Source organism: Neoarthrinium moseri, assembly GCF_022829205.1.
Source record: "Neoarthrinium moseri strain CBS 164.80 chromosome Unknown scaffold53_Wmoseri_CBS_16480, whole genome shotgun sequence".
Classification (NCBI taxonomy): Eukaryota; Fungi; Ascomycota; class Sordariomycetes; order Amphisphaeriales; family Apiosporaceae; genus Neoarthrinium; species Neoarthrinium moseri.
The window spans coordinates 64,337-87,086 of NW_026055167.1; the positions used below are offsets into that span (position 1 = coordinate 64,337).

The 22,750-nt window shown below is 55.0% G+C and overlaps 7 protein-coding genes across 7 annotated transcripts; 3 read left to right on the forward strand and 4 right to left on the reverse strand.

The window, feature by feature from the left end:
- Window positions 1-994: 994 nt before the first annotated feature.
- Window positions 995-2,320, forward strand: JN550_010362 (uncharacterized protein; the record flags this gene model as incomplete). The annotated part of the gene is made up of 4 exons (XM_049308608.1): window positions 995-1,165; window positions 1,213-1,329; window positions 1,382-1,850; window positions 1,914-2,320. The coding sequence occupies 4 exons, from the start codon at window positions 995-997 to the stop codon at window positions 2,318-2,320; spliced, it is 1,164 nt and encodes a 387-aa protein (XP_049167642.1).
- A 1,147-nt stretch (window positions 2,321-3,467) lies between these two features.
- On the reverse strand, window positions 3,468-5,293 carry JN550_010363 (uncharacterized protein; the record flags this gene model as incomplete). The annotated part of the gene is made up of 6 exons (XM_049308609.1): window positions 3,468-3,562; window positions 3,624-4,209; window positions 4,272-4,549; window positions 4,602-4,963; window positions 5,015-5,135; window positions 5,212-5,293. The coding sequence occupies 6 exons, from the start codon at window positions 5,291-5,293 to the stop codon at window positions 3,468-3,470; spliced, it is 1,524 nt and encodes a 507-aa protein (XP_049167643.1).
- Window positions 5,294-6,232: 939 nt separating this feature from the next.
- Window positions 6,233-7,643, reverse strand: JN550_010364 (uncharacterized protein; the record flags this gene model as incomplete). The annotated part of the gene is made up of 2 exons (XM_049308610.1): window positions 6,233-7,299; window positions 7,355-7,643. The coding sequence occupies 2 exons, from the start codon at window positions 7,641-7,643 to the stop codon at window positions 6,233-6,235; spliced, it is 1,356 nt and encodes a 451-aa protein (XP_049167644.1).
- Window positions 7,644-10,848: 3,205 nt separating this feature from the next.
- JN550_010365 (uncharacterized protein) lies at window positions 10,849-13,911 on the reverse strand (the record flags this gene model as incomplete). The annotated part of the gene is made up of 1 exon (XM_049308611.1): window positions 10,849-13,911. The coding sequence occupies one exon, from the start codon at window positions 13,909-13,911 to the stop codon at window positions 10,849-10,851; it is 3,063 nt and encodes a 1,020-aa protein (XP_049167645.1).
- A 1,468-nt stretch (window positions 13,912-15,379) lies between these two features.
- On the forward strand, window positions 15,380-17,171 carry JN550_010366 (uncharacterized protein; the record flags this gene model as incomplete). Its single annotated transcript, XM_049308612.1, has 2 exons — window positions 15,380-15,647; window positions 15,928-17,171. The coding sequence occupies 2 exons, from the start codon at window positions 15,380-15,382 to the stop codon at window positions 17,169-17,171; spliced, it is 1,512 nt and encodes a 503-aa protein (XP_049167646.1).
- Window positions 17,172-17,988: 817 nt separating this feature from the next.
- On the reverse strand, window positions 17,989-19,356 carry JN550_010367 (uncharacterized protein; the record flags this gene model as incomplete). Its single annotated transcript, XM_049308614.1, has 1 exon — window positions 17,989-19,356. The coding sequence occupies one exon, from the start codon at window positions 19,354-19,356 to the stop codon at window positions 17,989-17,991; it is 1,368 nt and encodes a 455-aa protein (XP_049167647.1).
- Window positions 19,357-20,197: 841 nt separating this feature from the next.
- On the forward strand, window positions 20,198-22,310 carry JN550_010368 (uncharacterized protein; the record flags this gene model as incomplete). The annotated part of the gene is made up of 3 exons (XM_049308615.1): window positions 20,198-20,299; window positions 20,397-21,282; window positions 21,373-22,310. The coding sequence occupies 3 exons, from the start codon at window positions 20,198-20,200 to the stop codon at window positions 22,308-22,310; spliced, it is 1,926 nt and encodes a 641-aa protein (XP_049167648.1).
- Between the last annotated feature and the right edge of the window lie 440 nt (window positions 22,311-22,750).

Below are 22,750 nucleotides of genomic sequence, written 5' to 3' on the forward strand. Positions count from 1 at the left end.
TCGCCATGCCTGACACCATGGCTATCTCCTCTCCACGTGCTAAGGAAGATGGCCCGAATGAGAGCTATCAGTTTGTCATACCCTTTGAGAAGAATGCTATTGCCACCCTGCTCAACTACCCAGATGTGCAAATACATTCTAAGTATAGAGCAGTGCACTAGCTTCAAGGCAGCTGACTGGATCGTTGATCGAGTAAGTATCCAGTCTTGCATAAGACAAGAAGTCTGAAGCGTTAATGCAGACGGCATAACTTGACATCATTAAGGTATCTATACGAGATCTTGGCAATAAGCCAACCACAGGGAAGAGATATACGTGGAGTTCGATATGGCCTCGATGATTGAGAGAACTGGGCGGTACACCTGGTAATTCATATTAGTCAACTATACGCTTCATCATGCTTTTGAACTCACGATTACGACTTGCGGGGATCCTTGCTGATATGGACCAGGATTCGCCGTACGGCAATGGGTGCACGGAGTCGTTACGCAAGCGCGGTGAGGTCTAAGGTGATCAAACAGAAGAACATATACTCAACTTAAGAAACGCATTTCTACCTAAGTGACTAATGTGCAGTAGTCACATTGATGCCCATCATGCCACGAGGCAAGTGGTTCGCGACATCAACCTGGGGGCTGTCCAACAATTTGTGCTACTACTACAGCACGGCTGTGTGACTCTTCTGATCACATGTCCTGAATGCACCCGATATTCCCTGTCTAAATCCAATTGCTAGTGAGGAGAATGATGGTAGCGCCGGTTCGGAGCCGATGAGCGAAGTACCGACATGCGCGGCGTGACCCACTTCGGACGACTCCTAAACACGCAACCCTTTTGCACCGGCCTACCAAACCCCGGTGATTCTGGGATTCGGAGCAACAACTCAGATTTACATTCTCAATTTTCGCATGTATGCGCTCTGGTAAATAGGCCATCAGCCATCAGTTTCACGCTCCTGAACCCCAGTGGCCCAAACCTCTTCCGGACCATCACGATGGATTACTCTCTTGAACACCACCAGTCCTATATCGGCAAGCCGGTGTCGGACTTGCCTACTCCCTCACTCATAATCAGCCTTCCGGCCGTAAAGAAAAATGTAGAGACCCTCCACAAAGACGTCGAGGGGCTTGGTATCCGATTTAGACCGCATGTCAAGACGCTCAAGGTAAGAATCATCTAGCTCATACAGTCGAGAAGCTGCTAACCAGCCAGGCTCTCGAGGTCACGAGGATGATGTTAGGAGAGGGGAAGCACAGAGCAGTGGTGGCATCGACGTTGGCAGAGATCCGTGGAGTTCTGCCCTTGGCGAAAGAAGGCCTGCTTGATGAAGTATGTTCAGATCTCAACCCGCTGGTCCAATCCCGTGACTAACATCTCAAAGTGTCTGTACGGCTTGCCCGTTGTATCCAGCTACCTGCCCCAGCTGGCAGAGCTGCGAAAGTCCCTGAGAATCCTCCTCATGGTGGACAATGAGCAGCAGGTTTCCCTTCTCGAAAGGTTTGGCGCAGACCAGCCATGGGACATCTTTATCAAGATCGATGTGGGCACCCATCGTGCTGGCGTGCTTGCAGGAAGCTCGGCACTGCATAGCTTGGTCAAGCGGGCTGAAGCATCGAATCATGCTCAGATCTATGGCTTCTACTGCCACGCTGGGCACTCGTACGCTAGCCGGACCTCGGAACAAGCTCAGCAGACGCTAAGCGAGGAGTTCTCGAGCGTTATAGGTGCATCAGGCCTCTTGCCTGCAGACCGCGAGCTCGTCGTGTCTATTGGCTCGACGCCCACTGCTCACGTTGTGAGTAGTTTGAAGGCGCAGCTGCCGGGGAACACCAAACTGGAGCTTCATGCAGGTAAGTCCTAGAGATAACTGGACATGCATAGAGTTTCCCACTGTTAACCATGCTGGTACACAGGAAACTTCCCTGCCAATGATCTACAACAGGTGTCAACTAGTCTGGTACAAATACAAGACCAAGCGGTTCGAATCGCCGCCGAAGTCTGTAGCGTCTACCCCGAACGGAACGAGGCCTTGATTAATGCAGGAGCTATCGCATTATCCAAAGAAGTAAGCCCGAATTATCCTGGGTTTGGTACTGTGGTGGGTAAACTCGATTGGGGCGTCATCCGCGTTTCCCAGGAACATGGTATCCTGGCTTCCTCCAAGACTGGTGCGTTGGCGGATAAGGAGTTCCATGTAGGCCAGCGGGTCTACCTGTACTGCAACCATGCATGTATCACAGCGGCGGCCTTTTACGTGTATTATGTTGTGGATGCAAATGATATCGTTGTGGCAACCTGGATTCCTTGGAAGGGCTGGTAAGGGATAGTATCAGTGGTTAGTCGCACCTAGTGAAGATTGGGAACGTACATAAGGAAAGAATCCGCTTGGTGCCTCTGAACTAGAGCCTGCCGTGGTGCCCTGAACTCGCTTGATTATTTCAGCTTTGAATGTATATGGTTATCGGTCGAAAGGATCCCCCCTGCTGTGATGTTGATATTCTTGAAAATAATAGAATGATTCCTTAGATTAACACATGCAGAACTCCTCAATCTGCTGAATTCTGTGCCGAAAATAGATTAATGACTAGAGGCAAGAGATATCCTTTGCACACAATGTTCTTTCTGTTCTGCAAAGTTGAGCTCATACCGAAAACTAAGAGGTCAGCACCGTAGAAGGTCTTGTGATACTTCCTGGTTCCGCTGACAGACTAACCAGTACAACAAGCAGTGGAATATAACAGAAATTATTTGTCAGTGACGTGCGCTCTTATCCCACCGAGGCATGACGACGCCGGCGATGAGGTACCAGTCTGCTTGGGAACCTCATTCAGTAAGACTATCTTGGAAATGTCGGGCGATATATTCTGAACTACAGCCAACCTCGCTTTATAGATCCCAAGGAAGCTTGCTGTGGTCCAGCTGGCTTCTTAAGGCTCCGGACGTTATGGAGGAAGGGGAAAAGGCTTTTGGTAGTAGAGTCCACATTGGCACCTGTACCGGTTTCAAACCTTCGGGATGGTGAAGCGTCCCTTCTTGGCATCCTTCATACTTCACGGCTATGTGGATCAGCACGAGAAGCTGGCGAGTCGATGCAAGAGCTTACAGAACGGTAACTGTGGTGATGCAGTAGCCATCCTTCGCAAGCTACAGAATACTGCAATAAGTGAGGAGATGCTCCTGGTGATTGAAATGTTTGACCCTGAAAAAAAGGCCTCAGCCTTGATGGAGTTAATCAATCCAACGCCGGGCAATATCAAGTACATTCACAGATCACAGTCCCGACCAAGGGTCAGTCCGAGACCTATGAGATCTACAGGTGAAGTTTTCGGATCGGCCATCCAAATATGTTCAGAATAGAATGAAATAGCAGGGATTAGTTGCTTAAAAATAAGAAACATATATGTACCGCGGCCATTTTGTAGGTATCCATTGGCTTTCATTATTGCGACTAGGATCAGAATCCTGACTCAGCGGTATCTGGAGAGAATGCCTCGTTTTCGTGACATATCCTCGAGATCGTAAGACTCTTGTAAGCCGTACGAAGCTCTCTTGTTGATCAAACCTGCGGCATCTTTAGAATGCAATATTCAAATGGGGCGTTTCAAATTGAAAATTGGACTTACCTTCATCCATGCTCATCCAAATGAGCATAACGCTTGCCCCAAGTGCTAGAACAGCGGTGATGATGAAAGCCCCGACCTTGTCACTAACGGTGATGCTGAAAGGTTGCTGGGTCAAAGGCTTCCTCACGCCGGCGTTGGGGTCCCCAGTACTGGTGCCGCCCGTGCTGTTGGTGACTGGAGCATTGATACCCTGATCCAGGAGAGAAAGGAGAGAGGACAGCGCTGCAACAACGTTCATCTGCTCCCCGGCTCCAGGTGGGCCGGTGAAAGTACCCGATGCCCACTGGAAGCCGCACATCCTCCCGTTCGCACCACCGGTGCACTGGTTAACGGCGGCCTGGGTAGACGACTTGAGGATTATGCGGATGCGTTTGGCCGTGAACGGGGCTAGCTGGGCCGTCGTTGCGAGCCAGCGGTGGGTGTATCCTTTAAAGCTGCGCATGTCTACTGTGCAGGTGGCGGTGGCATCACCGCACGCGGGCTCGATTAGTGTGCGTGGGGACTGTGTGTCGTTGCTGATGAAGTGCTGTTCGATACCATTGAGCAAGCCCTCGATGCGATACGCCCAAGTCTTATTGCCGTTCGTCTATGTTTCTGTCAAACCCCATGCTTCAAGAGCCCTACCGGCATACACATGAAAGTACTCACGTAGTTGTACAGAAACGCTGCCCCCTGGATGAGCGCCGCGGCATTGTATGTGAACTGAGCCTTGCCAACTTGCCCGCAGTCAAGGCGTAGACTGCCGTCCATCTCTTTGGCCCAGATGTGTACACCATCAGCGACGTCGTAGACGTTATTGTTGTTGACCATGATGCCATACTCGAACAGCCAATTCCAGGTGTCTTCACACCACGTGGCGTAGGTGTTGTTCTCCGTGTAGCGGGCAAGGCGGGCCCCGATGTTGAAGAAAGCGGCGTTTGCGATGGCTAAAGCTGTCAGAGATTGGCTCTCCTAGCTCCCCGGATTTACAGTACTCACTATTTTTGTAATCATAGCCCGGATTCTGGGGATAGATCTGCCACCTGAGGCCCATGCCGCACAAACTGCTGTTGCGACGATCTTCACTCGCTTGCTCGTTCCACACTGCTTGCGCCAGAGCCAGCCACTGCGGCAAGCCCTTGGGAGGGTCGGGGAACTTGACTTCAGCAGCTAACATCGCAGACATGCCCCAGAAGGCTTGGTCGTCGTTGCCGAGCGAGGCGGTCCAGTTCGGCTCCATATAGTCCCTGTCGGGCCCCGTCTGGAAAAGTAGAGACTGGTTCACGACATGATTGTAGGTGTCATCTCCTGTATAGTGCCAGTAGTCCAGCATCGTGCCCCAAAGGGCTCCTCCTTGCCACCTGCAAAGCCGTTAGAGGCTGGAGACCACAAAGATAAAGAGAATCATGTACCAGTAGTAATCGCCATTGGGCGGGGGTCCAGGTAGGATTCCTGGGACCTGACCTGACTGGTTGCCCTTGTAGAAGGTCATCAGATCATAGGCGACCTGCTTCGCCGCACTTCGAATCGAGTCTGAAAATATTTGTTAGCGAACCTGTCAGAGAGTTCTCTGGGTGAAACCCGTCTCAATATTGTGCCCATGAATTACCTGGTGAATCGAGATCGACCTCGAGCGCACAAAGCGCAACCGTGGCGAGCCTCAGAAAATACAGTAGCAATGAGAGATGCATGGCGACGGTCCAATATCCGCAACGGGAGGATGATTCTGTTTGTAATGTTCCTGTGCTCAAGCAAACGGCTACTCAGGATGGACCAAACTGTAGGAAGAGAAGGTGCACATCACATTTCCAGGTTGCGTACATCACTGATTGGGCTTGCGCGGGCGGCTGCGGTTTGTGTGACTGGGCAACGGTATCAGGCAGCATTGCAAGACGGAATCAATTCCTTTCTCCTTGGTATTCACTCGCTAACGACTAATCATACCGATGAAAATCTTCAAGAGAGAGTCCACGCGCCAGTGATGATAAAAATTTAGACAATATCTTGCCAAGTTCCCTAGGAGAAACTCCCATAGTCCACGGCCGTGACAATATTTCTCCGGGCGACACTTGATCATTACATCTCATCATCAACCAGGACCGAACATGCTGCCCCATCAGATGCCGGCGGTTGTTAGTATTATCCTATGGTCGACGTCGTACTTGGTGAATTATTGCAAACAATCAAGTGCTTGCGACCAAGACAGACAAGTAGGTCGCACTCACGTGGCTGGCAAGGGGTTACCAATCTACGTCGAATGTGAACAGCTATGCATGTCTGCAATGGTTGGCAGTCATAAAGCGCCACAATGGCGACTACTACGTGGCTACACGGCACATGAGACGATTATGTTGTTCGCGGCTCGGTCAGAATGTCGCACATGCAACAACGACCGAGTAAATGGTATATGAAAGACTCATGAATGACGGCCAAATGTCTTTGTATTTGTTTATAAGACGGACGGACGGTCACGATCGTGCCCAGTTTACTGCGAAAATCTATAATAATAGGGTGGAAACGTACACCTAGGACATGTGTCCTAGGCAAAATGAAAGGAATTGCCCCCATCAGCAACACAACCCCACCTCCTTTGTGCTGTTTTCCAAGTAACGACTGTTACAGGACGAAAACTACAATCCGAGAAGTGCCCGAGCCCCAGGCTCGCTGCACACGTAGATAACGTCATGAGCATCAGAGAAGCCATTGAACTTTGTGGCAGAGCACTTTGTATAAGCGCCCATGTCTTCAAAGTACAGCCAGTCACCAACATCAAGTTCGTGGTCGAAGCGGATGCTTTCGGTGATGCGGTCAATGCCGTCGCAGGTTGGGCCCCAGATGGAGTACTCGAGGCCACCGTTGACACCGGTGGGGTAAGCATCCGACATGGGCGTGTTGTACAGAGTCCGCTGACCAGTACGCAGAACCTTGGCAATGGGGTGCTGGTGGTCGAACATGATGCTGCTGAAGTTTCCGTACAGGCCGTCGTTGACGTACGCCATGTAGCTTGTCTCGCCAGTAGCAGGATCCTGGATGGTACGGCGAGCAATGATGTTGCATGCGATGGTGAAAGCCGAGGACACGTAATATCGGCCAGGCTCGGCAATGATGTTGACGGTCGGGGGAAAGTACTCGTCAAGAGCTTCACGGAGGACATGGGCCATGTCCTCAAAAATGTCGCCCGTGAAGCCTCCGCCGACATCGAGAGTCTTCATGACGAAACCATAGCTCTCAGCCTGCTTGAAAACATGAGCGGCATCCTGAACGGCCTTGAGAAAGGCGAGGGGGTCCGAGGCTCCGGAGCCCACATGGAAGCTGACACCGACGACATTGAGACCGAGATCCTTGGCAAGAGCTAGAAGCTCATCGGTGCTGTCGAGAGAGGCGCCGAACTTGAGACTGAGACGGCACAAGCTCGAGGAGTCGTCCGTCAGGATACGCAAGAACAGCTCGGCACCGGGGTAGAGCTTGGCAATCTTGCGCAGCTCGTCGGCATTGTCAAATGTCATCTGCTTGACGCCCTGGCTAGCGACGTAGCGCACGTAGGAGTTGGTCTTGCAGGGCTGGGCGTAGATGATGCGAGAGGGATCGACGCCCATGTTCAAGACTTGTTCAATCTCGGCCTTGGAAGCACAATCAAAGCCAGTGCCTAAACCCGCCAGAAGCTGGATGACCTTGGGGTCGGGGTTGCACTTGACGGCTGCGACCTTGTTAGTAGGCCACCTCGGAACAAGCCAAAAAGATCGGAGACGTACCATAGAAGGGCTTCACACGGGGAAGGTTCTTCTTCCATCGCATATGCTGGCGGTAGACCTCGCCGAGATCGCCCACAAAGAACGTATCCTCATCTCCTGGGTCACACGAGTCATGGTCAATGCCCTCGACGCGCTGGCGGAGGGCATCGCCAATCATGTGTTTGGCTACCAAGGCGCCATTCTGCTGGTTGTCAAAGAAGGAATTCTTTTTGACATGGGGCGCAAAATTGTGGTTATTCAAGAATGTAACCGGGGCAAATTGTTCGATAGCAACTGTTGCCATAACCATATCCCTCGAGTTTGACGGGGTGAGGGACCGGGTGGAGATGGAGGGAGTTTGGCTGTTCGGATATGTGGGATATCAGAGGGTGGCTCTGGTGGTATAAATAATGCAGGCTACTACCTAGGAGATGCTAGATAGTGCTGTTGAGAAGAATTGCGGAGTACCAGAAGTTACCCTCTAATGTTAAGGGGGCCGAAAACGATAGCTTCCTGATCCCGAAGCGATCTGACGAGGTCTCCTCGACTCTCCCTCGGTTAGAGGAAGAACCGCAGATGTCGTCCTATGCGGCAGCTGGTGGTCGGGGGAGAACTTGGGGTTCTGGTGGGGGGTGTCGTCGAGCAAGAGGGGGACCTGGTGGTGCTTAGGCGACTTCAGCGGCGGGAGGCGGTCGGGAGTTGATGATGTGGAATGTCTTCCGAAGGCTGAAATCTTGGTCAGAGACGAAGCTCACGGCCGCAGGAGCCGTAGTAGCGGGGGTGCCTTTGTGAGACCAAAGGCGAGCCGGCCAGGAGGGATGGGTGGGATCTGAAGATCCGAGTTAGCGATGGCGTGCGCGGAGATTGTGCTGGGCCTGTTTTCCAAGGGGGCCCGAGTAGAAGTGAGTGGTTTTGAGTTGTCGATGCCAAAGCTCGAAAGTAGCTCTCTCGAGAAGTTGAGAGGGAAGAAACTTGGACGTCGTGTTTGGTGGGCAGTAAATCCAAAATTCGCGGCGGTGGGGCAAAAAAAATCTGGGGCATGTGATGGTGTTGACTGGATGCAATTACTATGACGTACCAAAATGGATAAGCCAGATTTTAGTCGGGTGTCTTTTTCTTTTACAGCAGCGGGAGGCGCAGCAACCCTTGGGACTGTTTGCTTTGCCGTGATGGAGTTGAGGAGGCCTCAGACTACTGCTGAGTGATTTTTTGTGTTGCTCTGGGAGATGAGCAGAGGATAGCTGGGCGAGGTGGTGGTGGTGGTGGTGATCAAGTGCGGACGGCACGGGAAGCAGATGCGTGCTCCTCCGTATAGATGGGAGGAAAAAAAAGTCAATGGCGGGGGAGAGAGCTGGGCTTGCGCTGGGCCTGCGCTGGGCCAGCCGGCCCTAGGCAGTAGTTGATAGTTAGGCACATCCATGGATGGAGGTGACTGATCTGGCCGGGCACAGCACACGCGAGCCCACCCGGCCCATCAGCTTGGGGTGCTTGGATCGCATCGATCGACAAGGGGAAAATTCTGCGCCGGCCAACCGTTTTCGATGCGTAATATCTGCTGGCCGACCAGGGCCTTCCAAGGCCTCTTTTGCATTTCCTAGTGGCCGCGCCCCACCAGTTCTGTAGATGCTTCCCATCCGACTGGACGACAAGGACAGTCTAGAAGCTGCATACCATCGCCCATCGTTACAGCAGGTCGTACAAGAATAATGTACGTGCCGGTGCAAGGGGTTCTGTCCATCTGACTGGTCCCTCTCGCGCCTCTGACCGCAATTTGTCCTGACACCCGAGTTGGCGCTGCAGCAGAGCGCAGCACCGTTCAACTTGCATTAATAAGGGGGAGAGAGTGTGTCGGGCCCCCTCCTGTCGCTTGTGCCGGAAGGACTCGTCCTAGATTTGCGACAGCTCATCTCTCGTCACTTGGTTATCCGAATACTTGTAGTTGGGGACCAATGCCGCTACGGCCAGCTTGGATGTCGAGTACCTCGAGGCCTCCTCCTAGCGAATGAACATACGTATACTATACTGACCTATTGGCCCAGACCTGCATCTTGCCAGGAAAATCGCGCAAGTGTTGGAAATTAACCCACAGTTTAGCGTTGAGCCACCGGTTCTCCGCGACATGAGATCTCTCGAAAGCCAAAGCCAATTGTTATACCATCAGTCCTGTCTTTGACAAGCGGTCAACGCCAGGTTGATTGGTGACCACCTTCCGTGTTGCCCGAAAGCATTTGCCGTTCCATCTATCAAGGGCGGTAAGTCGCCCCCTTTTTAATCTTATTGTGTGTTTGATGATTCCGCGCTTCTCGCAGGTGCTGTACAATACGGTATCCGTGAATGGTGTTCCTGTGGCACTTCAGAAACACTGGGCCTTATCCGTCCATCGCAACAACCCAAGTGGATAACTCGTAACGTCTGGGCTCTGGCCCGTGTCGTACTGGCTCCACTGATGCCTGAAGCTTGAATGTGACGTAGTAATTCTGCCTGGGTTGCGAGGTCCTCGTTCTCCAAGCGTGAGTTATGTATCACAACATCATCGGAATCCTGGGAAGCCATCAAGGCGGCCTTGGTGGCGTGAGAAACGTTATTTGGAACTTGCAGGACAGGCCTAAAATGGGTCACGGTCTCTAGATGCGATAAGACTGTAACACTATGCTAGAAATCTTGAGAAGCCAAGGAGCGATAACGGTAAAGCAGTATTGACCGTGGTTCAGAAGTTGCTGTAGATGAGATGCCCGCAATCACAGTGAAGCGCCGTCGTTGTGTGTAGTCAAGTTCTACATTGGCGTTGAAGACTAACATGTCTTAGATGACCCCTGTCAAAGTTGACGGGAGTGGAAGCTCGGGCCGCTGATCACTGTCCCTGTGACTTGACTGCCTGTAGCTTAACGAAGTTGGAACCTCGAATGTTTTCAACTAACAACTGCCGACCCAAACCACAAATACATTCGCGCATTTCAAGCTTCTCATATCCGAACAGAGGACAATCGCCTCTGCTAATTACCGTAAATGTCTCTGCCTTCTGGGGTCGGAAGTTTACCTAGATACTCACTCATCAAGATCCATCTTCAGCTCTTGTCGTGTAGAATGTACTCAGCCCTATAGTCCGGACTTCCAAAGCTCACGGAACCCGAGTCTGAAAGGACGAGCCAGAAGCGAGCCATCGGGCTCAGCAAACGGTTCTGTGGTTTCCCACCGACCCAGTCCACCAGCACCGATAGCTCCTCAAGTTGGTTTGTTCTCGCGTTGCTCTTGTGACCTCGATGCTATGAGTGACAGCAGGGAGGCGTATCAGTATCCGAACGCTATTATGGGAAAAGGAAAATTTGGCTGATGAAGGTGCCACTTGGCGTGGCGGGGAGGGTGCCTGAACGCGGCGGTGCTGCTCTCAAAAGGACAGCACTGAGATTGTATGTCTCTATTTCCGGAGATGGGTATCTAGACAATATCCTACAGGACACACCGTATCTATAGAGGATGTGTCGTATGTACAAGGCCTACTGTAGCACCGCAGTATATTAGTCGAGGTCCTCGATAGCTGCACCATTGACGTTCATCTCCCGAACGTTCCAGGTACTGTCGACCCAGTCCTTCTTCTCTCCTAGGAAGGCGACTCTCTCCTGCTGCTTCGCCAAAGCATCGACGATGTATTTCTGCGCAACTTCCCGGACCTGGTCGTGAGTGACGTCCAAAAGCTGCTCCCGGCGTTTCTGTCTCATCTGCTCGGTGACTCCAGAGGTGAAGCGGGCCATACCCTCGGTGTTGACCGACTTTGGAGCATCAATGCCCTTGAAGACGGTGATCTTGGCCTCCTCAAGATCTGAGTTGGTTAAATTCTTATCAACCGCCCACCGACCTGCGCCGGTCATAATTGAGAGAGTGTTCTGGGGATTAGGGTCACGGTATGAGTAGTAACCAAACAGGCCATCCAGACCTTTCATGTAAGCCCCACCGCCGTATGCGCCTCCCTTCTCGCGGATTTCGTGGTGCAAGTGTTTATGGGTCAATAACTGGGAGAGGACTTGAAGAGGCGCGCTGTCCGCATGTGTATATGACACGGTGGGGAGAGCCAAGCCACCGTAATAGACTTGATATGGTAGAGGATAGAAGGCCTTGACGTCGCGCGAGAATGTCTGAGCTGGCGAGTTGGGGAATTTGATAGACCCCGTTGGACGCGCGTTCATGAACTGTCCAAGTGCTTGAGAGTTTGCGGATACACTGTCGGCACCGCAAGTCAATGCAGTGCGGATATTTGAGCCTGCAATAGCAAATTGCTGGATTTGCTTGAGCTTCCCAATCACGTCTTCGTATTGGTCTGTCTCTGGGCGACCGGCTAGCGAGGTTATGAACTTGACCTGGGTCAGTCCCGAAACTTGCTCGCCAAACCATGCATCCCTGGTGAGACCAGCTTCAGCAGCCTTGCGGGCGTAAGAGTGACCAGAGGAGGCAATGTCGTTCACCACACCATCAGACGCAGCCTCCAGCAGTTGCCGGATCTGTTTGGCGGCCTCGGGGCTGTCGAAGTTGGTTTCTAAAATCAGCTTCTGCAGGAGCTCAAACATCTGCGGAACGTTTCTGTCAAGCGCCATACCACTCAGATGAATACCTTCTGAGGCTTGGTGGAAGTCCAATGGGGACGAAGTGCTGTGATATCCAACCGAGATACCACCAGTCTTGAGTTTGATCAAGTCCTCGAGCTGCTCCATGGTCAAGTCCTTGGTTCCCAGCCTCATGATGGAATCGGTAAAGAGGGGGATCAGGGTTCGAAGCTCATCTGGCAGATTTTCCAGAGTGTTGATGGCACGGAAGTAGGTCAGGCCATTTGTGGGGGCTTCGTGCCATTGTATCTTGGTGCCGTGAGCAACCTCGTCCCGCAGTTGGACCGGCTCCTTCACCCTTTCAATGTCTCTGACATGGACGGTCGGGAGGCAGCTGAGGTCCTCAGTGTTGGTCTTGCCTTGTTCAGCCAGTAGGTGTAATTCACGCTCCTCGAAGAACTTGCGTGCCTCGGCGTCGCCTCCTGCCTCCTGTGTGGCTTGCTGGATCTTGGTGGCCAACCGTTTGCTTTCCTCCGCAGCGACATCCTCACCATAGCTCGCAGAGGGCGCCATGGTAAATGTGAGCGTGTTGTCGTTCAGAAGGTACTTGTCCATCAAGCCTTCGAGATAACCACCTCTCGCCATGTTTGCTTCAAAGGCATCGATGACATCGTTCCACGCGAGGGAGTCGAAGGGGTCAGTTCCCGTGAACCACTTCGGCTTCAGCCGTTGCAGGATGCCGACGCCAAAGTTTGCGGTCTTGTGCTTGAGCGAAAGCTCCAGTTGGTGTAGGTAGCCGTCAATCTTGGATCTGTCAAAGCCCTTTTGGCGCACCTCGTGCAGGATTTTCTGAATCTCCGCCTTGACCTTCTCGACATGGCCCTCCTGGACTCCGGTCAGGCCAACCGAGAAGATGCCAGTCGCTCCGTGGCTATCGTACCCAGTGTTCGGGCTGTAGTCCGTACCGAGACCCGACTCAATCAGGCCCCGATAAAGAGGGGATCCATAGCCGTCCATGAGGAGGTTTGAGAGTATCGACACGCCGAACGACTCGACAACGTCGCTGGTGTTTCCAGTGACCCAAGATACGGATGTCTTGTGTTGCTTGTCCGGGTCTGCCAGCGGGTCGACGGGTCCAGATAGGGTCATGGTCTGGGGCCCCTGGCTCAGGTCGATGGGCGTTTTGTTCTCCATGCGGGCTTCAATCTTGTCAAACAGGGCCAGCTGAGCATCAACCTCCCTCAAATGGTCAGCCAGAGGCATGTCGCCATATGTGAGGATTTTGGAGTTGCTGGGATGGTAGTGGTCGGCGTGGAACTTCTTGAGCTGCTCGTAGGTCAGGTCGGTGATCTTCTGGGGGTCGCCCCCGGAGTTGTTGATGTCCGGGCAGATGTGGTCCTGGAAGCGGATGTAGAACAGGTAGCCAGCGTCCGACATCTGCCCCTTCATCTCGTTGTAGACAACGCCCTTGAAGACCAGCTTGCTGTCCTCGGGCTTGGCCTGACCACCCTGCTCGGCGGCGCGAGGGTTCTCGGGCCCTATGCGCCATCCCTCCTGGGTGAAGTCGGTCTGTTTGAGCAAGGGGTGCAGAGTAGCATCCAGGTAGACGGACATGAGGTTCTGGAAGTCCTGGGGGTTCGTGGTGGCAAAGGGGTAGAATGTGTGGTCCGAGGCCGTGAAGGCGTTCATGAAGTTGGAGAGCGTCCTGGGCAGCATCTTGAAGAAGGGGTCGCGAATGGGGAACCTCTCGCTGCCGCAGAGGGTGGTGTGCTCGAGGATGTGCGGGACTCCGGTGTCGTCGGGCGGGTTCGTCTTGAAGCCGACCGAGAAGACATTGTTGCTGTCTTCTCTGGCGATGTGTAGGTAGTCGGCGCCCGTCTTGTCGTGCTGGAGATGCAGGGCAGTCAACTCGAGCTCGGGCACGTGCTTCGTCCGCAGGAGGGTGAAGCCATGGAGCTTCTCGCCGGGCTTGGGATACTGTGAAAGCTCCGTCACGGCCTTCTTGGCGGCGCCTTTTGCGGCGTTGGCGGCGTTGCGCAGCATTGTGAGGGATGGAGCTTTCCTAGCTTCTGGGTTGGGTGGTGTGTCGTCGCTCACGAAACTCGAGGAAGAAGGCGACAAGACGACGAGGGGGAAACGAACGAAACGGGGGAAAATAAGAATACAAGGCGTCTATAATACAACCAAGCAACGGGCAAACAGTATCACGTCATGCGTCTCAAGTCCTGCTCGTTACGAGTTGGCAAAGTCACGAACCCCAGCTATGGTCCGTTGAAAATTTCCGAGGCCCTCAGGCGCACGCGCGCTGTACCAGCACCAGCAACAGCACCAGATGGGATGACGTGCCGATAGGCTTATCGCCGACTCGGTTAAGCAGATCTACATACAGTTATAACAGTATATCTACAGTGGGTAACTAGGTAGGTACATGAATGGAAAGAACAGGCTTGGGATATGCAACTGCGCGGTGTCGCCTCCGAGTCATCTCCCGTCTCCACCAACATGCTCCTTTGCAGCTGCGGACAGTGCCATACACAGGACCTCCTATAGCCGTACCTCATGGCAACACTTGCGTCGGGTGTGGCTCAGTCTCCTGTTGCTTGGCCGTACAACCTGGCGTAGGTAGTCTGCGGCATACAGTTGGCTTTGTTCTCTGCTTATTGACGCCGGTCTACGCCCCGGTAGTTGGATAGCTCCGGTGATTACCATGTACAGCCTCAAGGCGCCAAAGGGGAGACCCCTCAGGCCGTGTGATTCGCCTCAGCCAGGGCCAAGATCCGGCCTGCCGGGTCCCAGCCCAGTCGGCGCAGTGTGCGGTCGTGGGTTACAAATTGGTAATTATCGCCGTATGCAAACGACAAGCCTACGATACGAGTACATTGGATAGTACCCAAGTCAGGTAGGTAGTAGCCAGGTAATCAGGTAGTCAGGTAGTCAGGTAGTCGGGTAGGTGGGTAGGAGGTAAGTACCTCTACCTAGGTAGTTGTTGTAGGTGGGTTGCAAAGCCTGGAGACGGTGGATGCGCACACCGGGTGCCCTGGGTGCCTCAGTACATATCTACCAAGTAGGTACCCAAGTACAGAGTTAGTCGCATTGGCCAGGCAATCTCGACGGCGGTCCACGGGGAACGAAAGGCGCTAGCAGCACTTCAACCCTTCAGGTTTGGCCTAACCCAGAGGACGTCAAAGTCTGCTGCCATCATTGATCGATTGCCGGCATCCCAGGACACGACCAGCCATCACACGCACAACAGCATCGACACCACCGCCGTATCTCATACCATATCTAACCCAACCCGCAGTGCTCGTGCTCCGTCCTCCGCCCTCCGCCCTCAGCCTTCCGTCTCCGTCCTCACCGTCTCGCCCAGCATTGCGCCACCCGCATGGCACGCATGCATGCACTCGTGCTTGTACGATCCTCGCCCCAGCCTGTCCATCTCCATCCGCGGCCAGGCGCTTACCATCCCGCCGTGTCGCAGTCCTAGGACGAGACCATCGGGCGATTCCTGACCATGGCCGCTGCCAGTCACTCGGCTCACTCGGCCACGCCCGCTCCCCTGGCCTCGCATCCCACCACCAACGGCGCCGACCACTACCACCACCAGCATGCACACCACGACCACCGTCCCGCCCCGACCCCGGCCTCTGTCGCCGCCGCCAACAAGAAGAACAAGAACAAGAAGGCCATGGACTCCTCCGAGGCTTCCAAGCTGGTCGCCGCCAGGATCTCCCAGCTCGAGGTCGACAATGCTGCCGAGAAGGAGCAGCAGGAGGAAATCGGTACGTGTTGCTCTCCGCGCCCGCCCCTGTCACGCGACTTCCCCATCGACCACGACCGGCTGTCATGCCGTCTGGCTCGTCCCACGGGATGGGGATCCCCTATTTCCTTGTTTGACGGCCCTGGTGCATCCCGACTTTGCCGGCACCATCCGGGTCTTTCGTTCGTTATTCCCTCGCCTCTGTCGCCGCGTCTCTCTTCATATCACATGCATTTAGCCATATATATATATATCTCTCTCTGTCTCATGCTTCCGCAACGTCTCGGCTAACTGGCATCCAGACCGCGAGGTCAAGAAACACAACCGGGAACTGGCCCACACGACGACCAAGATGAATGACATGGACAAAATCGACCACCTGACCAAAAAGTGTTCCGAGCTGTTTGCCAGCATGAAGCGTCTGGAGCGTGAGAGTGCCAAGAACAAGAAGCGGGCCGACCAGGTTCAGAAGGAGAAGGACGCCAGTCGCAACGAGGCGAGCAAGCAGACCGGCCTGAAGGAGAAGCTCGAGAAGCTGTGCAGGGAGCTGCAGCGTGATAACAACAAGCTCAAGAACGACCACCGCTCCCTCCAGGACGCCCACAGCAAACTGAGAAAGGATTCTGACCGGAGGTTCGAGGAGGCCTTCAAGACGCTCGAGGGCTGGCAGGAGGAGAAGGACAACCCCCGGAAGCAGGTGGTCAACGCCAAGGTCGAGGACCTGATGCGGGCGCGCTTCAAGTCCCTCATTGACCAGTACGAGCTCCGGGAGCTGCACTTCCACTCGCACATGCGCACCAAGGAGCTCGAGGTGCAGTACCACATGGCCCGCTTCGAGGAACAAAAGAAGTCGGCCGAGGCCGAGTCGAGTAAGTCGAGACAGCTTAATAACCAGATCTTGACCTTTCACAAGACGGAAACGGAGCTCCGGACGCAGCTAAATGTCTACGTAGAAAAGTTCCGCCAGGTAAGCCCCCGTGACTCCTCCCAGCTCCAAGCACTAGGGTTGACTTGTGCTTCCCTCCGAAAGGTAGAGGACACACTGAATAACAGCAACGACCTTTTTCTAACGTTTCGAAAGGAGATGGAGGATATGAGCAAGAAGACTAAGACGTTGGAGAAGGAGAATGAGAAGCTCAAGCGGAAGAAGGAGATCCTCGAATCCAACATTGCCAAGATGGCCCAGGACTGGGACAAGGACAAGAAGAGCCTGGCCGAGAAGGACTCCAAGGGCATCATGATGAGGAAGATCATCAACCAGATGCAGAAGCAGGGCCGCACCATGCCGCAGGGCATGCAGGCCGACGCCGACGCCGACGTGGGCGACGACGGCGAGCTGGAAGAGGAGAGTGCCTACGAGGATGACTACGGCGAGGGCGACGAGGGCAGCGACTTTGACGACGAGACCGAGGAGGAGGTCCACGAGAGCGCGCCCGCTCCACGTCCGATGCCGTACGGCCCCGAGCCCCCCCCTTCGCGTACCGCCCAGAAGCAGCCCATCACCAGCACCGCCCCCGTCGCCCAGGCCACGAACGGTCACATTTAGGAGGGACCTCTGCGTTCGGCTGCACGGGTGCCAAGGTCCCAGCTGTGCCGGCGCCCTCGATTAGGACTACTTGGCGGGACTTCCAGGCAACACCAACTTCTTCGCCGCGTTCTGGGAGGGCAACCTCGGCGGGCACTGTCTTCATACGACAGGTTTCCAGCAGTTGAGAGGTTCTTGGTCTTGTCGAGCCTCAACCGGATCTTCGGGCACCAGAGGGGGCCTTTGCCAGTCGCTCGACCTGCCTCGTCTCATACTCACCTCATCATGCTCTGCCCGCCATTTCTCTCCTGTACCATGGCCGCTGCGACGAGAACTCCTGCGCAGCTGCGAAATCGTGCAATTTTCGAGCAGCCGGGGCGCGACGAGCATGCGAGACAATGGCAGAGATCCGTCTGTTGCGACGAGCTCCGTGGGAAACTAGCGTCCCGTCTACGAATAGTTCTAGTGCGACATCTTTTCCCATTCTGAAAGCCGAAGGAAGACGAAGCGCACAAGCGCGCGCTGTACCATTATACCTCATGGGGGACTCCTGGGAGCATCCGACCAAGCGTTTGCTTCTTGTCATTTAGCAGAAGGGAGGCCGCCCTCATAGCGCCGTGATTTGTATACTCACTCGAACAAATACTGCTTGTATGTATGCGACGAATTGACTTCATAATCCCAAGGGGGCGCGGGCGTGCGCGCCAACGATCGTGGATCTGCGACGTGTGACAATGTTTGATTTCATTCGCATTCACATTCCCGGGTATCTTTTCATCCCCCCACGATTTATCTCTACCCTATCCGAAAGCCTACTAGTAATGGGAAGCCGTTCACTCTACCTGGCGGCGGGGGCCTTTTTGGTCCCCGCCCTGCCCTTTATCCTCGCCGGCCCCAGGTCGCGCCGTATCTCGTCCAGCTGCTCTGTGCCGTTCTTCCAGCCGCCCTTGCGCATGTGCTTCTTGCCGATCTGCTTGTAGCCGCCCAGGAAGTCGTCCAGCACGCTGTCGAAATCGCCCCGCATGGGCCCGTCGATGGTGGAGGCCGTCGAGACGGCCGACACGGAGCCCATGCCGTCGTCGTCAAAGTCGGCCTGGTACTGCTCCTCGACCTTGTCGAAGCGGGCGTCGAGGATGCCGAGCTGCTCGGTGCGGACCAGCGACGACGAGGTCATGGAGTAGGACGACGCGTCCGTCAGGGCACCCTTGCGCTTCTTCCTCCGGCCGCCGTTGGTGGTCGTGGTCATGATGGAAGACTGCAGGTCGGACTGTGATGGCGGGCCTCCCAGCTTCCGCGAGCCGGTCGCCTTCTGGTCCTTCTTGAAGGCCTTGAAGTCCTCCATCCAGTTCACTGTGTCGGCGGCCTCGGCAGCCTCGTCGGCATCTAGGTCCGGGACGGGTACCAAGTCGGGGACCACATCGCCGTCCGCAGCCGTGGCAGCTCTGTACTCGTTGCCCGGTTTTGCCGTGTCGTCCGTCTCCCAACCGTCGTCGGCGACCTCGTCGAACTCGTAGTCGTCAATCTCCTCGCCGTCCCTGGTCAGAGACTGGAAGATGTCGTCGCCTTCGTCGTTGTCCACGTACTCCTCGTCTTCCAGGGCCTCGAGGACCTCGCGTAACCGGGGGTCCATGTCGGGCTGGAAGCCACCGATGGCGTCGGGCACGTCTTGCATGTCCTGGTAGGTCTTGTGTGTGAGGTTTTTGCTGGGCAGGAAGTCCTCGTCGAAGAGGTCGCGCTTCTTGTCGGCTTCAGCCTGGATGTCGAGGTCGCGGAGGGCGGACTCGAGGCTCTTCTGCTGCTGCTTGGCCTTGGCCTTGCCGCGGTTGGTGCCTGCGGCGTCGGCCTCGATGAACATGACGTCGCCGCCGCCGGAGCGGTCGCCCAGGTCGCGCAGGTGCTGCATGTAGTCGTACTCGGTGTCGTCGTAGTAGACGCCGTAGTTGGCGGCCTCGCCCTCGTTGGCGCGGACATTGGCGGCGTCGACGCCCAGCTCCGAGGCCAGGTCATCGAGGTGCTTGGACCGGTCGGCCGGCTTGGACGAGGAGGAGGAGGAGGAGGAGGAGGCGGCGGCGGCCTGGGCCGGGTCGGTGGGGTTCAGGATCATGGACGGGGCCGACTCATCGTGGATGAGGGGGTCGTTCTGGGGCCGGTGCACCAGGGTGAAGTGCTGGGCCGTCTTCTTGTTGATCCATGACTTCTTGGGCATCTTGGCGGGCGGTTGTGGGCGTTGGGACGCCTCGGACTACAGATGTGGAGCGGACCAGCAGGCGGGTGTGTATGTGTGTGGTCTTTCTGTGTCCAGTCGGGCCCGCGGCGAGAGGTAAATGAGAGAAGGAGACTGCTGTCGGTCGGTCTGTGTGTGTGTCGTGTATCGGTTTGTCGTCGAAAAGGGCGATCGGCTTGGTGCAACACGTTGAGGCGGGTAGTGGTGGGCTGTTGGTGGGATGGATGGAAATCAGTCAATTATTTAACGGCCTTTCGTCGTCCACCAGGGTCCTCCTCCTCTTTAGGGACTGTGGGACAGGCAGTGGGTGGGTAGGCAGAGGGGGAAAGGGAAAAAAAAAAAAAGTTGAAATCGCTGGTGGGGTCGCACCGGCTTATCGCCTATCGCTAAAATGTGCCACTATGGTACCGGTACACCACGTAGGGCGGCAGTGGGCTGGTGGCCTGTCCCGCCCACGGCCAGCCTGTGACGCAGCGCTGGGCCGGCCGTTTGGGCCCTGAAGGCCTTTTTACCTGGACTACCTAGGCTTGCTAGGGTACCTGATGGGCGGATAAGAAAAGTCGAAAGTTTCGCCCCGCGAGCCCCGCCATTATTCAGCAGAGGGACAGAGAGAAAGTAGAGCAGTAGTTGGCGACAGCACAAAGATTATCAAGATCAACCCGCCTACACACTCACTCTTGACCACTTCCGTCCAAGGGTCTGATCATATTAATTCCTCTTTGGCAAAGAAGGGAAAGAAAGAAGAAAAAAACTTAACAGCAAACACTGCGGTCCCGTGGGACATCTCTGTTGATCCAAGTGTCGAGGACCACCGTCGCCCAAGATGCCGTTGGCAAAGTCCAAGCAGGCCGTCGGCCTCGGCAACTCGCTGATGAACGATCGCTTCGGGAAGGGCAAAGGATCTGATCGCAAGAAGGCTTCCGCCGTCACCCGTACCAACCATGCCACCGGAGAGCAGGTATGTCCATGTCCATGTCCATGTCCATCGTCGCACGGCACCCAGCTAACAAGGCGCGCCGCAGTACATCACCAACGATCGCAAGGAGGCGTCATGGGTCAAGATGCGCTCCGTCACCGAGCAGTCCGCCATGGACGAGTTCCTTGCCACCGCCGAGCTTGCTGGCACCGACTTCACCGCCGAGAAGATGAACAATGTCAAGATCATCCACACCGACCAGCGCAACCCCTACCTCTTGTCCGCCAACGAGGAGAGCACCGTCCGCGGCAAGCACAACAAGCACAAGGCCCGCCTGACCGTACCCAGGAGGCCCAAGTGGGACCAGAACACGACCCCCGACCAGCTCGATGTCCTCGAGCGTGAGAGCTTCCTGAACTGGAGGCGCGGCCTGGCCGAGCTGCAGGAGAACAACGATCTGCTCATGACCCCCTTCGAGCGAAACCTCGAGGTCTGGCGCCAGCTGTGGCGCGTCATTGAGCGCAGCCACCTGATCGTCCAGATCGTCGATGCCCGAAACCCCCTGATGTTCCGCTCCGAGGACCTGGAGGGCTACGTCAAGGACGTTGACAAGAGGAAGGAGAACCTGCTGCTCGTCAACAAGGCCGACATGATGACCGCAAAGCAGAGGAAGGCCTGGGCCAGGTACTTCAAGAAGGAGAAGATCGCCTACAGGTTCTTCTCGGCCCAGCTGGCCAAGGAGATGATCGAGGCCAGAGATCTGGAGGATGAGTCCGAGGAAGAGGCAACCCAGGGCCCGAGCTCGAGCTCAGCACCCAAGCCTGCCTCTCAGAACGGGTCCGAAGACGATTCTGAAGATGACAGCGAGGACGATGAGCATGAGCCGGCTGGCGTGGCATTGGAGGAAGACGACGATGACGACACGAGAATTTTAACCGTGGAGGAGCTGGAAGACATTTTCCTAGAGCATGCTGCAAAGCCCGATCCTGACAGTTAGTCTTCCCATATCTCTCTCTCTCTTTCCTTTTTTTTTTTTTTCTTTCTTCTTTGGGCAAGTTTCACTGCTAACCCTTCCGTCGTAGACCCAGATGAGAAACTGCAGATAGGACTTGTCGGCTATCCAAACGTAGGAAAGTCGTCGACTATCAACGCTCTCATCGGTGCCAAGAAGGTCTCGGTCTCGTCGACGCCAGGAAAGACGAAACACTTCCAGACTATCCACCTCAGCGACAAGGTTATCCTGTGTGACTGTCCAGGTCTAGTGTTCCCCAACTTCGCCACAACCAAGGCCGACCTCGTCTGCAACGGCGTGCTTCCCATCGACCAGCTGAGAGAGTATACGGGACCGGCAGCACTCGTTGCTCACCGTATACCACAACCCTTCCTCGAAGCCATTTACGGCATCCACATCAAGACGCGGCCCATAGAAGAAGGAGGTACCGGCAGGCCCACCGCCAGTGAGATCCTATCGGCATACGCCAAGGCACGTGGATTCCAGACGCAGGGCGTGGGACAGCCCGACGAGTCCCGCGCTGCGCGTACAGTTCTGAAGGACTACGTCAACGGCAAGTTGCTGTACTGCGAGCCTCCCCCAGAGTACCCGGATGCCGCCGAGTTCAACCGTGAACTGTACGATGCAACCCATCTTCCAGAGAAGCGCCGTGCCCAGCTACAGGCCGCCATGGATGCTCTGGAACTACCAGACGACGAGTCGACCGTGGACACGGAAATCCTGGCTCTGCCAACCGGTGCCAAGTCCCAGAGACTTGACAAGGCCTTCTTTGCCAAGAACGGCGGCAACGCAGGACACGTGACCAGACCTTTCAACTTCAAGTACTCGGAGCAGGGCCAGGCGCAGGCCGCACGCGCGAAGCATCTGACTGGACGCAAGGCCAAGGCTATGATTGCTTTGGAGACGGGACTGGATCCGAAGGACGTGCAGTTGACCAGCTCCAGCGGCAAGAAGCATTTCAAGGGGGGTGTCAGGGGTAAAAAGAAGAAGACGGAAGATGATGATTAGAGCATCACTTGATTATACCAGGCTAGCAATTGAGAGAATACTACAATGCCTCACACACATGGAACGATCAAAGCTCCAGATCCAGCCCTTAAATCCTGCAAGAACTTCCAAAAAAAATCCGGGGCAGCAGCTTTCCCATCATTCTGATCAAGCCACTCGATTCACTCATCCACACAGGTTACAAAACGATCCTTCTTTCCAGAATGCTTCTCGGCTTCGTACACGAGCTTCGTCATGCGTGCTATTATCCTCCTCCACATCCAGGCGACCATCATTCACGGTGCTCATTTCGTCATCATCGAGCCCATTAGCTGTGCGATCTATCTTCAGGACAAGTCGTTCCTTGTCCGCGGATCGTTTTCAAATTCTCTTCTATCTTTAATGTAGCGGTTCGTCTAAAGATCCGGAGTCCATGGACCAATACTCCAACAAACCTTGAT